This window comes from Aphis gossypii, chromosome 2 (genome assembly GCF_020184175.1).
Source record: "Aphis gossypii isolate Hap1 chromosome 2, ASM2018417v2, whole genome shotgun sequence".
NCBI classification, from domain to species: domain Eukaryota; kingdom Metazoa; phylum Arthropoda; class Insecta; order Hemiptera; family Aphididae; genus Aphis; species Aphis gossypii.
In genome coordinates, this window is record NC_065531.1 from 38,781,221 (window position 1) to 38,796,588 (window position 15,368).

General features: G+C 27.6%; 1 protein-coding gene across 9 annotated transcripts in view; it reads right to left on the reverse strand.

Annotated features, from left to right (window-relative positions):
- Window positions 1–15,368, reverse strand: part of LOC114131353 (neurobeachin) — a 224,593-nt gene that overhangs the window by 55,771 nt on the left and 153,454 nt on the right. For 7 of the 9 annotated variants that reach the window (XM_050200867.1, XM_050200864.1, XM_050200862.1 and 4 more), the window contains 11 exons: window positions 15,178–15,343; window positions 14,878–15,033; window positions 13,870–13,952; window positions 12,787–12,967; window positions 11,445–11,741; window positions 10,875–11,001; window positions 10,698–10,806; window positions 10,438–10,616; window positions 10,206–10,353; window positions 10,005–10,137; window positions 9,609–9,745 (listed from right to left, as the gene is read on the reverse strand). In XM_050200867.1, coding sequence (XP_050056824.1) covers window positions 9,609–9,745; window positions 10,005–10,137; window positions 10,206–10,353; window positions 10,438–10,616; window positions 10,698–10,806; window positions 10,875–11,001; window positions 11,445–11,741; window positions 12,787–12,967; window positions 13,870–13,952; window positions 14,878–15,033; window positions 15,178–15,343 — 1,716 coding nt within the window. Of the gene's footprint in view, window positions 1–9,608; window positions 9,746–10,004; window positions 10,138–10,205; window positions 10,354–10,437; window positions 10,617–10,697; window positions 10,807–10,874; window positions 11,002–11,444; window positions 11,742–12,786; window positions 12,968–13,869; window positions 13,956–14,877; window positions 15,034–15,177; window positions 15,344–15,368 lie in introns of all 9 variants that reach the window. The other 2 variants (XM_050200865.1, XM_050200866.1) reach the window with 2 other exon arrangements.

Consider the following 15,368-nt stretch of genomic DNA (forward strand, 5'->3'; position numbering starts at 1 on the left):
AGTTAATGTAAATTATTATACGCGACGACGTGTTGAGCAAATGCGTGGAGTTGTATTCGATCAAAAATTTTTTTTATTAGTTATTAGTTTTATTAAAATTAGGTCTTTACTCTTAACTTATTATAAAAACCACTAAGTATAATAGAAACATAAGAATTTAACTATTTTTTTAAAGTTAAAATCCGGGTATAAAATTAAAAAATAAAAATAAAAACTATAGTGTAAAATTTTTAAATTTTATAATTCAGTTAATATAATATAAATTAAAATTACTATAAAGCCATAAAAAATACATTGTTCAGTAAAAAAAAAAATTGATTTACAATGAATACCAACTAAAAGTTGCTAAAAAAGCTATTAAATAAATTTATTTATTATTACTATCATAATTATACAAGATAAATACTATTTTTTTTTCTATAAACAAATAAGGTAAACACTTAAATAAATAATAAATATACACCTTAGTATCTGATAATGTAATTATTTTTTTTAATCAAAACAATTATTGTCAGCATATTTATCATGAATAATAATCTCTTAAAATATAAAGTAGGTAGGTATATCTATAATTAGTCAGATCCCGTTTTTTTTCAAATGATATCGCCATCATATTTATAAAAGATAATAAATATTTCTTAGACAATATTTAAATTTTTTTTTTTAATATTATTGTTGTTAGCAAAATTATTTGCTTGCACACAATTTAAAAATTTTAGACGTTATTAATACTTTATATTAACAAAACGTATAAGAACTGTATAGTAATACATTATAACTAGTTATTAAGCAAGTTATAATTTATGTACAGTGGTATATAAATTATAATACTCGTTGCTTAATTACATGGCCACATTGGTTTACTAAACATATATCATAATTTGAATAAATTAAATCGTATCAGCTGTTGAAACGAGACGATATCGTTTCTTTAAAACGTAATGACAACAATCGTATGGGCCGTAGGTATCATTTCGGATCTCGATAGGTGGGCGAAGCCTCGTAATATGCATATATGTAATAATGGATAGCTGGGCGCTTGTGTTGACGGAACATTTATAACTATACATATATTATATAAATACGTTTTGATATGTATACATAAGTGTGTTTTTGTATTTTAATAAAACTACCCGCAGCGCTAAGTTTTTGACCACATATGCCGTAATTAATTTGAAATATTAACATATACGCCCATCGTTATACGGTTTTGGATGTAAAAAACAGTCTTCAGGCTTGTCCGATTGTTTGTTTAATTTCACAGGCGAATGACTAGAACGAGCCACGGCGGCAGTCATACGGCACAAGGTCAGAGATTTATGTATTATTATCGCGTCGGGTCATCGACGAACTCCTGTAGAGCCAAGGGACAATCTATGATACAAGATCCTCTCAGAATATGTGGCCGTTATGCGTACGGTATTAAATTAGATACAACACGAACGTGTTTTTTCTTTTTTTTTTTTAATTTTAAATTTATACATTTTATTTGGTTTTTTAGTACCAATCATCTGCATAAAATATAATTAAGGATTTTCACTGTGTTTCCAGTCAATAATTTTAACATTATTAGATAATTTATTTATTAGGTATGTCTCAATTCCATTGGTGGTCCAATAAAATGTGTTAACCGAAAAATCATCAATAAGACAATTAGAGTCGATAAAAAGGTTCGCAAAATGTGTTCACACATTCAGGTTATTTGATTAAATTACTAAGGTAATTCAAAACTATGTTTAAGAGATAACCCGCAGACCATAAAAGCCATTATACACGAAAACAACTCACAGGTGCATTATTTCAATTATATTACTATATATTAGATAACATTACATTTTAAGGATAAATGACACTTTATGGACCATATTTTAAACGACTATACAAAACATAATAACAATAACAATTATTATAAGATATCGACATCATTATCATCGTCGTACATTTAAATTTTCGAGAGCACCATAGAAGTTGCTTAGTTCTAACGAGAATATTCATAATTAACCACTAACATTAATCGAATGTATGATATAAATTATAACTAAAATAATTAACAAAATTGCTTTTTTATTTTAAAAAGAAAATAATAACCGTTTAATAACAACAAATCGTAAAAATTAGTTTAAAACTGAAATATTAATTTAAAAAAATAAATAAATTTAAGTCGTTCATTCGTATCAACGCCTATAGAGAAAAGACATAGGTAACGTGAGGGATGTAAACATTGCAATTTATAACAATATTCAAATAAAACACAGGATTTTCCGGAAAATTTTATGGCCATAAAATAAATACTTTATACATACGTCATATGATTTAGAATTTTTTTTTACGGTTTTAAAATTAATTTGAAAAACTTACCCCCCACAGTACCCACAAATTTATTTATATACAGATCTATATAGGTACACATAGATGCATCGACCACGGATTGTTAGACGCCAGCTTGCGAATAATATGGACATGCCGGTGTGCAAGGCAACATAAAATTCAAACGAACCAACGAACACACACGTGTGTACCTATATAATATTATTATTATGTGTATGTATTTTTTACGATCGCACTGACGACGAAATGGTGGGCCGCTGAATGGATAGTTTTACGCCCTCGCCTTGTTTGTTTTTATTTGACCGGTTAATAATTTAATGGCACAAGACTGTGTGCGCAATGTTGATTATTATTATAATAAAAATAACAGTAATATAATAATAAATGGTTTCTGAACGTCTGGCCCCTGGGCGCTGGACATGGGGCTCCTAATGACGCCACACAGAACCATTCATCATTCGATTCGGTCGCAACCAGACCGAGTTCCTATATTATGTATACGTGTGCGTGTGTGTGTGTGTGTGTGTGTGTGTGTGTGTGTGTGTGTGTGTGTGTGTGTGTGTGTGTGTGTAGGTTCTCTTTGCTATGTACATGTTCTCTCAGCATATTATCATTTAAATTTATTCGTTCACCACATTGATTTAGGTATGATTATACTCAAGACGCCACCATATATTATTAGGATCCGGAATATTTACAAATTTCGATAAGATTTTATTTCAATCTCATTATTGGTATTTCATTTTAATTGTCTGTACACATATAGTTTAGCCCGCAGACTGTAGTGCAAGTCTATTTTTTTTTTTTATATATATTATATAATTAAAGACTTATTAAATGTACAACCGACAATCGATAAATATATGCATAGACTTAAAATAATGATCATTTAATTTATATATTATAAAGGTATTATACATGCATGTATTAATATATTGTATTTAAGAAATCATATTATTCCTATGAATATTTTCCATCATTATTTTATATGAATATTGTTTAAACAATCATACCCCAGGCAGTTTATTAGTTCTTAAGTATAATAATAATATATCAATATTAGTTTATTTTATACTATAGATGTAGCCACAAAGTAGCCTGTGATAATATTAAGGACTTATACACAAAATACAGCGTTATATCGATGTATCTTAGTTTTCGGTACTAAGTGTATCCAATTCACGAAAAAATCATTATCAATATATACCTAACTTTGAAACTATGATTCAACCAAAATAGGTTTATGTTATGACAGATTAAATATAGCATACTTAGTATATTTTCGAAAAAAAGAGTTTTTGAGCCAATAAACTATGTATAATATATAAATATAATTGCATTTCTTTTAAATTTAAAAAAAAAAACAATAAACTAAATATTATTTTAATTTTATCTAAGAAAAAATCTCATAACAACGAATGATGGTTTGACTAATCTACACCAATACCTATTATTTTTTTTATGTTTTACTGTAATTATACCGAACATCGATTGATATATCTTTTATTGAAATCGGTCAGATAAATCTTAAGATCGCCGAGTTAAAAAAAAAACAAACTATTCAGCATTATAATGTTATAGTTTATAGATAATATATAGGTTATCATGTATTTGGCACTTATTAGGTATAAATATAAATGAATAATAATATGTATAATGTAAGTTGTGTGAGATATCCAACCCTATGGAAATAAGTCTCTAGATGATATTGATTAGTAAAACAATAAATGGAACAAACAAAAAATAAAACCAATGCCACTTGACTTTTTTTTCGTAAAAGCTATATAATATTACCATTTAATTAATTATTCTTCGAATGTTGCTATTATAAAATAAGTAAACTACTAAAACAATTTTAAACTTGACATTTTTCAATAGGTTAAGTACAAATTTGCGAGTAACTATTTTTTTTATTCATTTAAAATATACATATTATGTGTATGGTAAAATTGAAATAATGTACAAATATATGTTGTTTTAATGAGTTGTCCTACAATGGAGAAACAACGCACAACTGTCAGACGCATCTCACGTGTCCACCGTTTCTTATTGGAATATAATAAATAATAGCCGAAAATTTAGTTAAAATGCCCCTGCACAGCGTGTAGTCCGGTAACTCATAAATCAAATATTGTTGCAACTACTTATATATGTTGTGTAAACACTAAACATGAAACCTTATGATTTTTTTTTCAGATTATCGTTTATTATTATCGTGTTCCAAATTATACAAAATATTTTATGAAATCATCTGTCATTTATATCGATAGGAATTTATTGTAGTCGTGTATAGTTCTTGTAGTTTATATTAAAATATTAAAATGATATTATGGATTATTAAATTAAAAAAATCAATATAAATAACAAGTTGAAAAAGATAACCTAGCTTTTACATGGTTTATAATTCCAATATATGAGGTTATAAACATTATTTTTCATAGTTAAATTAATAAAATATACTCAAAGACAAGGGTTACACAGAGTTTGGATATACTGTATAGTCAGTAATATTTATAGACACCCTAATATTAAATAAAATATTGATTATATCCCATACTTCTAATTTATGTCAGAACCTATATATTATCTAAGTAAAAATTAATTATTTAATTTTGTTTTTAATTTTTAAAATCATACGTTTTTTTTAATATCTATTTGGTATAGGTAATCAATAAAATATAATCAAAAATATATTCTTGAGTTTTATAGAATTTAGATTTATATACTAAATTATACTTATATTAATTTATAAGCAATAATTTTAGATTTTTTGTTTAAAGAAATAATTTTTTTATGTTTGAATAATAATTATCTATTAATAAATAAATATTTATTAATATGTTCAGTTAAAATGTTCACTAAAAAAAATATCATTACTCGTAGCATAGTAGATTATTCGTAGTACAACAAATAACATACTTAACCAACTAACCAACCAATCAAAATCAGATTTCTCTTCGTCGAAAATCCGTATAAAAAAATTATTAATAGTCAAAACAAAATAAAAATTAACTAACGATATCATATAGGAACAAGTACTTTTACAGGCGATGATCAAGAAGCATCGCTGAATCGAGAACAGGTTGTTGGAAATAAATCCTAAGCCCCCCAAAGCACTAAACGCCACGTATCCCGTCGAGAGGCGCCATTTAGTCATACACTCCAGCAGCGTTCAACTACGAATATTTGATTATCCTCTATTCTATCACTCCTTCTCCAATTCTATAACCGTATCGCTTATTTTACTTTTGTATTTAAAAAATATATATAAAATTATGTAGGTACCTACCTATGATATCTCATCGTAAATATTACCACGTTAATTAATAACACGGCGTCACCCCTTACATATATTATTATAAAAACATATTATATTTATTTATATTATTATAACTATAATTTGTATGTGCATCGTAAATTCTTAAAAACGTATTACATTTACGTATATAGCTTGCAATTTAACAATTTTACCCGACAAGTGTATATACTTTCAAAACAGCATATATTGTAATATAGAAAGAACAGTTTCGTACTTGTAAGTACACAATCAGCGTATAAACAGTCTAATAGCGGATGAATTCGAATACACACAATGGATTTCCAGCACTATTACATATTTTATTATTATTATATTATGTTAAAGATAATATTATATATTGGACGGCCTCGGGGAGAAATGAAACACACGTCGTTACAACTAATCATGCAAACATATTATGACCATCGTCTATTTTGTTTTTTACATTTATTTCAATTTTACATGCAAACGGTAACGATTCATCGAGCCGCGCTCTCTTAAAATAAATTATACTTAGTTGAATTTGCTATAATTTGTACTACGCGGATTGTTTTCAAGACAACTTATACTATCTATAATTTATTGAATGATCGATTAAAAATAATAAGTATTTTTATCGTTCGATAAATATTAAATATACCTATTACTATTGTAAACATGCCATATGACCACACTACGAATCAATAATTTTTTCAACTTGGCGCACTTCGAAAGTGGAAATTTCGTATTGTTGAGCTTTAACAAGAGGATATTTTTTACCTAATATAATTTATAAAATCGTTATTATTTTATGATACCATAATTATAAAGACATCTAATTAAGAAAAGTATATTATAGGTAGTCTGTAATTAATAATTTCTAATTATAAATATTATTATATAATAAAATTTTCTAATTTAATAAATTTTGAACAGAATAGACTCTCGTTATTCGTTACAGTGTCTCTTACTCTAACTCATGGTGATTGATATTGGTAACACTCAACGGTAAAGATGGGTATACATCACAAAATTGTAATTGTAATTGAAAAAAATACTTTTACGAAATTTTCGAAACTTTATAAATCCTAGTAAAAGTACGATGAGTGGTTATCAACATAATAGTATACTATATAATATATTTTACTTTTTTTGATTTTGTATAAATAAGCAATTTATACAATAGTTTTTGTAAAAAAAACTATTTTAAAAATCAATAAAATAATAATTTCATATATCAAACATTCCGATCGTGTTAAATATTCTTTCTGTTTTCCGTTTTCCAGTTTACATAATACATATGCAATATGCATAAATATATAATATATCTTTAAACATCTAGCCGAAGGCGACGGTTAATTTTTGTACATAAATAGATATTTTTTTGTTCACGGTTGTCGTCCTATCATCAAACTATAACGAGACTAGGCGTAAAACTATAATTAGGTAATCTGCTTAATGTTTTTTATCTCTCGCTCGCTGCTACTCGGCTTCATTGGTCAGCTGTATTGTGTATAAACTTCGACGAGGTTTTCAGTATATACCTATACGCTTTTCGTTTACACGAAAAATTGCGGCTGCCGAGTCTGACAGCCCCACAGGAGCGACACGCATATTATGATAATTCAGTCCGTTGGTTGTCTCGTAATTGATTCTACCGAAATATAATATATTTTTTCAATTGTAATCCGTGCGTGTGTCCAAACAGTAGTGTTTGAAAGACACATCACGGCGGCCTCAAGTCATAATAACGATGAGACGACGTATAGGCCTCTTTTCTTGATCACCAGTTCCCTGCTATCATGCTATTATAGGTATAGACGTTTATATGATATATATATATTATATATATATAGTATCGAATTACAATAATTTCACTATTTATCATCGAACTCGCGTGTATACATGTTTCCTGCGTATGGATCGACTATACGGTCTGATCGGACGATCGACCACCGGTAAATATATATTATAAACGACGATGAGTTATGGCTATCGGATATGCAATAACCTATCAATATTTTACGTCAGTCAATTATTTATGTTTACCATTACATTTAAATACGATTGACGCACGCACTGTTTTTATAGACACCACCGTGTGGTTCACGTACATAACTAAGTACCTACTGATATATATATACGCACAAGCAGGAGCAATCGGTTTCGTCATGGCAAATGTTTAACAGTAGCTGCGCTGGGATTTCTAAAATTCCACACGTATTATAAATATAATTTATAGGTAACAGCTCATAAAGTTTCAATAGTGTAAACCAAAAACAGCGAATGTTTTTAACTCTTAGGTATACTACATCAACTATTCACTAAAATACTAATTTTTAATAATAACTAATAATTAATAACAGAGATGAAAAATAAATATCTTTAAATTTAATTAATAACTTGATTTTTCACGTATATTCAACTTATAAAATCAGAAATAAGTTTAAAATCTACTCCACGATTGCTCTGCATCAAAATAAAAACTCAGATAATAGAATGACCTACCTAGTTTCAGAGAACATGCGTGATAAAGATTTCCATTTACGGATTTATATACATAATAGATATACCTATATATTATGTGTATTAAAAATATGTACGTATTTAAAAATTATCTTACTTAACGTATAAAGACAAACATTAAGTGTACAACTTAACTATTTAAATTTTAAACCATATAGATATTGGTGTCGATGATATTAATTTTAAAATAATTTATGCGACCATCAAAATTCGAATTCAACTATCAAGATTCAGGATATAAATGAACAGTTGAATACATTTTTGCAGCATTTCTCAACCTGTGGTCGCGTAGATAAAAAATAAAAACGATGAATTATAAAATGAAACTTATTATTTAATATTTTTTTATCAAACAAAAAAAAAATTAAGATAAAGAGTCACTTAAAAAACTGAATAATTGTTTGATCAATGATAATGATATTTTTATTGTTTAAATTTGTATTTAATATAGATAGGGGAGTCCCCTATACTTCGCGACCAAATTTGACCATATTTTATACTTATTTTAGTCACGACACTAAAAAGATTGAGAAACGATGTAATTTTTGTGACGTTAAGTAGGCATTATCAATATATTGTTGACCACAAAAAATATGAAATATTACTGAAAGTTTAACTGTGCAACAAAGAAAGGTAAGTAGGTAGTTTTTATAATATCAATCGCTGAACAGGTGTGTTATAAAATGTTTTAAATATAAGAATGCATACATTATTAAGTCCACTATAACATAAAATATTAGCAAGCATAATGAATGATGGAAAAAACAGTACAACCTATACAACAATGACCACTGAGAAAAAATTCTTCAATGTGGATGCCATTGATTTATTATAGTTTTACAAAGATCAATTTACATTAAAAATTGGTGTAGGTAAAGCATTTATTTGTATTAAAACCAAGGCCAATAAGAATTGATTTATACTTAATATACTTTACATTCTTTGAATATTTATAGAGTACCTTATAGACATATCAATACTCATGAAATTATTATACTGTATACTATCGTAATCGTGATACAGATGAAATAATCGATGTTATATATAATACATTTCCTAAAACTATTTTATATCATGTTAATCACCTCAATTATGTTTACTAAACTGTAACATGACGTGTAGTATGTACATACATAAAAAATACAATTTTCAATATTATTCTATAACAATAATGACTATCCCAATACTTAGTCTTAAATCCAAATATTAAATTTGTGTACGATATTGCGGGACATAAATAGTTCTGTCAAGTGTTTTATAATTTGGTTGCAATAGGTACATGATTTTCAAAGGGCCAATGCAACAAAGTATTAAACCACATACTCGTATGTTCAATGACCTAAATACATCGTAAATGGCATATACCATTTATATCGTTATACAATATATCTTAACTTCATATATAAATTGTTTGAATGCAAATAAACTTTCCTACCCATGAATAAATAAGCAAACACGTATAAAATCAAACACTTACCTCGGGATCTAGTTTTTTGAATTCAGGATCATCTTCGTCAACTTCAAAATATAATTCTGCAGATGTTATGGATACAATACCAGGTGCAACAACTCCAGCCGATATTAACGACGCCCTTGTACTAATGTTTACTGGGCCTACACGAAACAAAAAAATAACGCTTTCTCAACATCAATAAAAAGAAAAGAAACAAATATTCCAATACGTGTAGGTAATATTAGTTAACATATAATTCTGAATAAAAAAATAAATATAGATACCTACGGAGAATATATATGATAGTAACTAACACGAGTTTGTATATCTTATAGGTTAGGTATTTATATATAGGTTTGAATATAATATTATTAAAGACGAATTCCACTGTAAATATGCTAAAAAATGATGTCCACTTACCAACAAGGTCAGCGTCTAGTTCTCTGTCATCAGTCATTAGTTCTGAATCATCGAGCAAGTCTGAAGACTGACTACCAGGACCGCTTTGAGTGCTCATAGCTACCAGTTGAGCGTGAAAAACTTCTTCTCTGGCCTGAAATAATAACGAGCACTTGGGTGTTAATTTAACTGAAAAGAAACCTAGATAATATGTTTGCAAACCTGTAGTATAGCGTCTTGCGGTGCACCGTGTTCTAATGCAGCCTTTAACGTTGCTTCCGGATGGGTTGTTCCCCGCGGATTGGGCACAAATCGTTTGCGCCGTCTTGCGTCGTCTTCCCATACATCCAATTTCCAGAACTGAGACATTCTAAAAATGATCAATAAAGAATACAGAGCAGTGCAAATAACAATAATTTAACTTCGAAGAATAACTCCTATAATTTATAGGTACCTTATGGGAATATTCTCATGGAGATAACCCCAAGCACCATGTTTGTTGGACAATATGTTACAGATTTTGTCCAGAATGCGACTTGCCACTACACTATCACGACGTCTCGCTGCTGTAATCAGGTGATCGCACATTTTTTCTTCTTCACGGCGTTCCAGCGTTGTTTGAGCACAGTGGGCCTGAAAAAAAACAAAAAATATTAAATACGATGTATTAATTACTCCACGAACTACGTATAAATAAATATTATAGATACGAACTTCAAAATCAGCGTGTTTCAACACGTCATCAGCTCTCATTCTATTCAATATGAATTCGGCTTCATTGGCTACACGGACAATATGATCTTTCATGGCATGTGATAATAATCTAATAATATAAACTATATGAAGTTATCGAGATTCAAAAAATAAATCAATCCTTTTGAATTAACTTACCGTCCTTCGTTAATAAGTTCGATAAAAGCAAGACCAGCGTGTTTTTGCAATGAATTTTGCCATTCTTGAGAACACAGCAACATTACTAATTCAACGACAGACTGACTATTTTTGAATGTCGTCAATCCTATAATTAAGTGATACATTATAGGTATGCATTTTTTTTTCTTTATAAAATACAAATTGTTATTGATTTCAGTCAGTTAATGATTTATTTATTAAAATTGAATCATTACGTATACACTATAATTTATAACTGTCAATAAACAGTTGTAAATTAACTCATAAAGACGATTTATATTGATACCTATATTGAAAATTTAATAATATTTTTGAAGTAATGTAGGCATACATAAGTACAGTATATTTTATTATGAAAATTATAATGGAATTAATGGAATATTCTTTAGGCTCTTAATAAATTATAAATGCGTATACACATAATTTAATATTAGGTACTACATTATTATATTTATTATATCACCTACTTTATCAATGTACCAATTAATTGTATTATATTATTATAAATATTAATAAGCCGTATCCTATGTACGAGTAATAACTAATTACCTTTGCCTTCCATGAGTAATTCTTGACCATGGGAACCAACAAGAGTCTTCGACAAAAACGGAGCAAAGTCAACCATAATTTCTCGTAAAAGTGGGCAAACGGAACCTAGTGCTGCTTCCAACTTGTGTGTAAGGGACGCTTCTCTGTTGGGCAAATGCGTCTGATGAGGCAAGTTGACATTTTTCAAGCCGTAGTCTTCAACGCTATGTCCAGGGTTTTGCATGTTCACGTTTTGTGTAATTGATGTCGGGACATTTACTACGGATATTTCACTGAGAGGTTTATCGCCACGTATATCTGCAGATAAATACAGAAACAAAATTGTTAAACGTGCAAGTGTTAGACGATACAGTTATTTATGTTAGTTGCTTAATATTATCGGTAATAATATTTGTAGTAAGTAGGCAATTTATAATACGTACATATACGTAATAGTTAGACCTTTTAAAAACTACTCATTATTTAAAATAGTATAATAATTAAACATATTTGTTTGATTGTTATTTAGAATGTACCAGTTTATATACTTAATTTCTTGTTCAAAATATAATTATTTATTATATTTTGGTAGGTAATACATTTTTGTTGAACAGTTAAGTTAAAAACAAAATAATTATATGTGAAACATGTAAAATGTATTTAGTGAAGTACCTACTTTTATTGTATTGGTAATTAAAAAAAAAAAAATACTTACAATTGTATTATTATAAATTTATAAATAATAAGTAGTTTCTAAAAAGTATAACTTATAGTACTGTTGATATGTCTAAAATGTCACTGAAAAAAATCGGCTATTAGAAGTAAATAAAAATCTGCACACCAGCTACCCTATCACATAGATATTTTTCAAAAATACTACTTTTTCATTTTGCCTTATGTAGTGTTACATGTACAAAAATACAAAATACATTTAAAAATATTAAAAATTCAAAAAATAGAACAAAACCAAATAAATCACAAATTTAAAAATTGCACTGTATTATTTCACAAAATCATTTAAGCACGTAGTTTTCCCTGCTAGATATATTTGAAACTTTGAAAATACCAATTTTTTTTTTTCTTATTAATCAACATTATACATAAATACAAACAAATATCTATAAGTAAATTGTACAGAACACTGAGCACAAATATACAATATTATGCATGCATTTTTTTTTTTTAATCTTAATTAGGTACATTTTGATTAGTTCTGTCGCTCTCACTATTAATATATAATGTATTTATAAATCTTTTAATTTGTATATTGTATAATCTTGATTCATTAATAAGATATTATACTGTTTAATATAGTTTATAATTTATATTTTATAAATCAGCAATCAATAATATTCTATTTCACCTCTATGTGTTCTTCCATCATCTTCGTTGTTGGACTGAGAGTCCTCATTAAGATTTACATCGGTCCAAGCTTCTTCATTATGAGCAGATGCTATGGTGCTAGCTTTGACATCAGTATCATTGCTTTCAGCATCACTGCATGCTGCTGAGCTTGTAGATGCTAATTCTTCAGAACATGTACTCTAAATGAGTATTAAAAAAATGTATAATTATTAGGTACCAATTAAGAGTTTATACATTTTTTTTTTTAATTTAAAAATTATTATTCCGAAGACCTAGATTATCAGTTAAACAAAGTAAACATAAGCATTTGTGCACTAAACAAACTAAAATATAAACAACACGTTAATCAACAGTGTTAAGTACCTATAATAATATGTATAATACATAATTTGTCTATCATTGCTTTTGTGCAAATTAAAACCTAATTGTTGTGTTACAAAAAACAGTGTGTTATGGGTTGGCACTCTAAGCTAGTACCTTTTTTGGAGCCAATATAGTTTTGTTACTTAAGACTTTACGGCGATAGCGTAAATTATAATTGTTGAACGATGATACTGATGGTACTCTGAGCAGTTGCTACACAAATTAACATAAAACAACACAATAGAACAATATTCCACATTCTTGACGACAATTGAGAAGCAATTGATACAATTTATAATTGATATGTTTAAACTATTAAGTATACTAACATAAAATTAAGTCCCTAAATAAATATGTGCTTTTTAAAATATTTTAAAAAATTATAACATTTAATTTCCTAGAAAAAAACATCTTATCAACCACAAATGTATTAGCATGGAAAATTAGCAAATTATAGTACAGAACAATAATTTTATTATAGTGAACAAAATCAATAACATTAAATATCATACATTTTGTAAAAATGAATAACATTTATAACATATATAATATTTCAAATTCAATAACCCAAATATTATATGTATTATGTTTTTCAAATAAAATTGATTAAATTATAAATGTACTATAAATGTAAAAACGTATACTCTTAGAATTAATACCATATAAATGCCATGGTTAATGAGTGGTAATGAACAACTATAATAATCACTAAATTTACCTTGTTGCACGGGATAGTTGGTACTTGTGGAGTATGATTTAAATTTTCCATTGATGTCATCATCATATTATAGTCTTCCTCGTCTGCTGAAACAAATGTGTATGCTATTCATAATAATAATGTAAATTGTCATATATATTGTAATTTACATGCCATCTATTTCTAATGCCAGTTAAACAAACCAAACGAACTGAATTTTTTAATTAATTGGACATTTTGGAAATTAAACACGCATACTACCCTACTGTAAAAATGTAAATTGATTACATGCATGTCAAACACAACTATAGTAGTTAAATAAATATGTAACATAAATATTGTATTATGAATTGTATTGAATAATCAATAAATAATTCAATAAGTAATTTAAATCCATTATTATATTAAAATAAAGCCAATGAACTGAGCATAGAAATTAGTATGAAATTCAATTTAGAGAAATTCTACATAATTTAACATTAATGTAAATATATTTGGTATGCTTATAGATAATAAAAAAGAGTAATTGATATGTAGTTGTTATTATTAAACAAAAAATACTAACTATTATACATTCTTATTAACGTGTTTAAACAATGTTAAGTAAAAAAATAAAATATTAACACATTATTATTTTTTCAGTACATTTTCAACAGTATAAAGTATACAGATATTAGGTATACAACAGATACATACTAGATATATATTATAAAGATTGAATCAGTCATATCAAATTATGTACTTGATATTAATAAATATTTACAATTCTATAAACATTGGGAACATTTTATATAAATAATAATATTTTAGGCACCAATAAAAATTTAATTGCGGGGCAGTGAGCCAAATATTAATGAATGAAGATAAATACTAGCTACACTAAAAATAAATAAAAAATTGAGCGTGGAGCTTTCTATTTAATTTTTTTTTTCATTTACAAGCATAACACAGTGCTATCTAAGGCCAAATCAAAAATTGGACAAGGATATATATATATAAAAAAAAACATTTGGTAGAACATAATCTGACCTTGTTGTCCTAACGAGGGCGCAGCGTAATGTGACATAATGTTGCGGTGGCCGAAGTTATGGGGCATTTGTGGATCTATCGAATGAGACGGAGGTAGGAATTGAGGATATACATGATGGGACCATTGAGGAAACAACGGTCTTGTACCATGACAATCTGGGCACAATAAGAATTCAATTAAAATTCCAATTCAAATCAATGGGACACAACATTTAAGTGCCACTAAACTATTCTTAATGGTGTGTGAAAGGTTACGAAGTAAAATTTATATTATTAATAACTATTGAATAAATATATTACTTGGCGGACTTTCTGATCGAGTTGGGTTATTGCTTGGTTGAGCGTTCCCGTGTATTTGTAATAATGCTGTTGGTGGTTCTAATATGTCTCTATATTTGGATACCATCAACACAGACACAAAATAAACAATAGCCAATGATAGAAATTGTGCTTGCTTGGTTTCCTCCTAATATCAAAAATAAAACAAATAT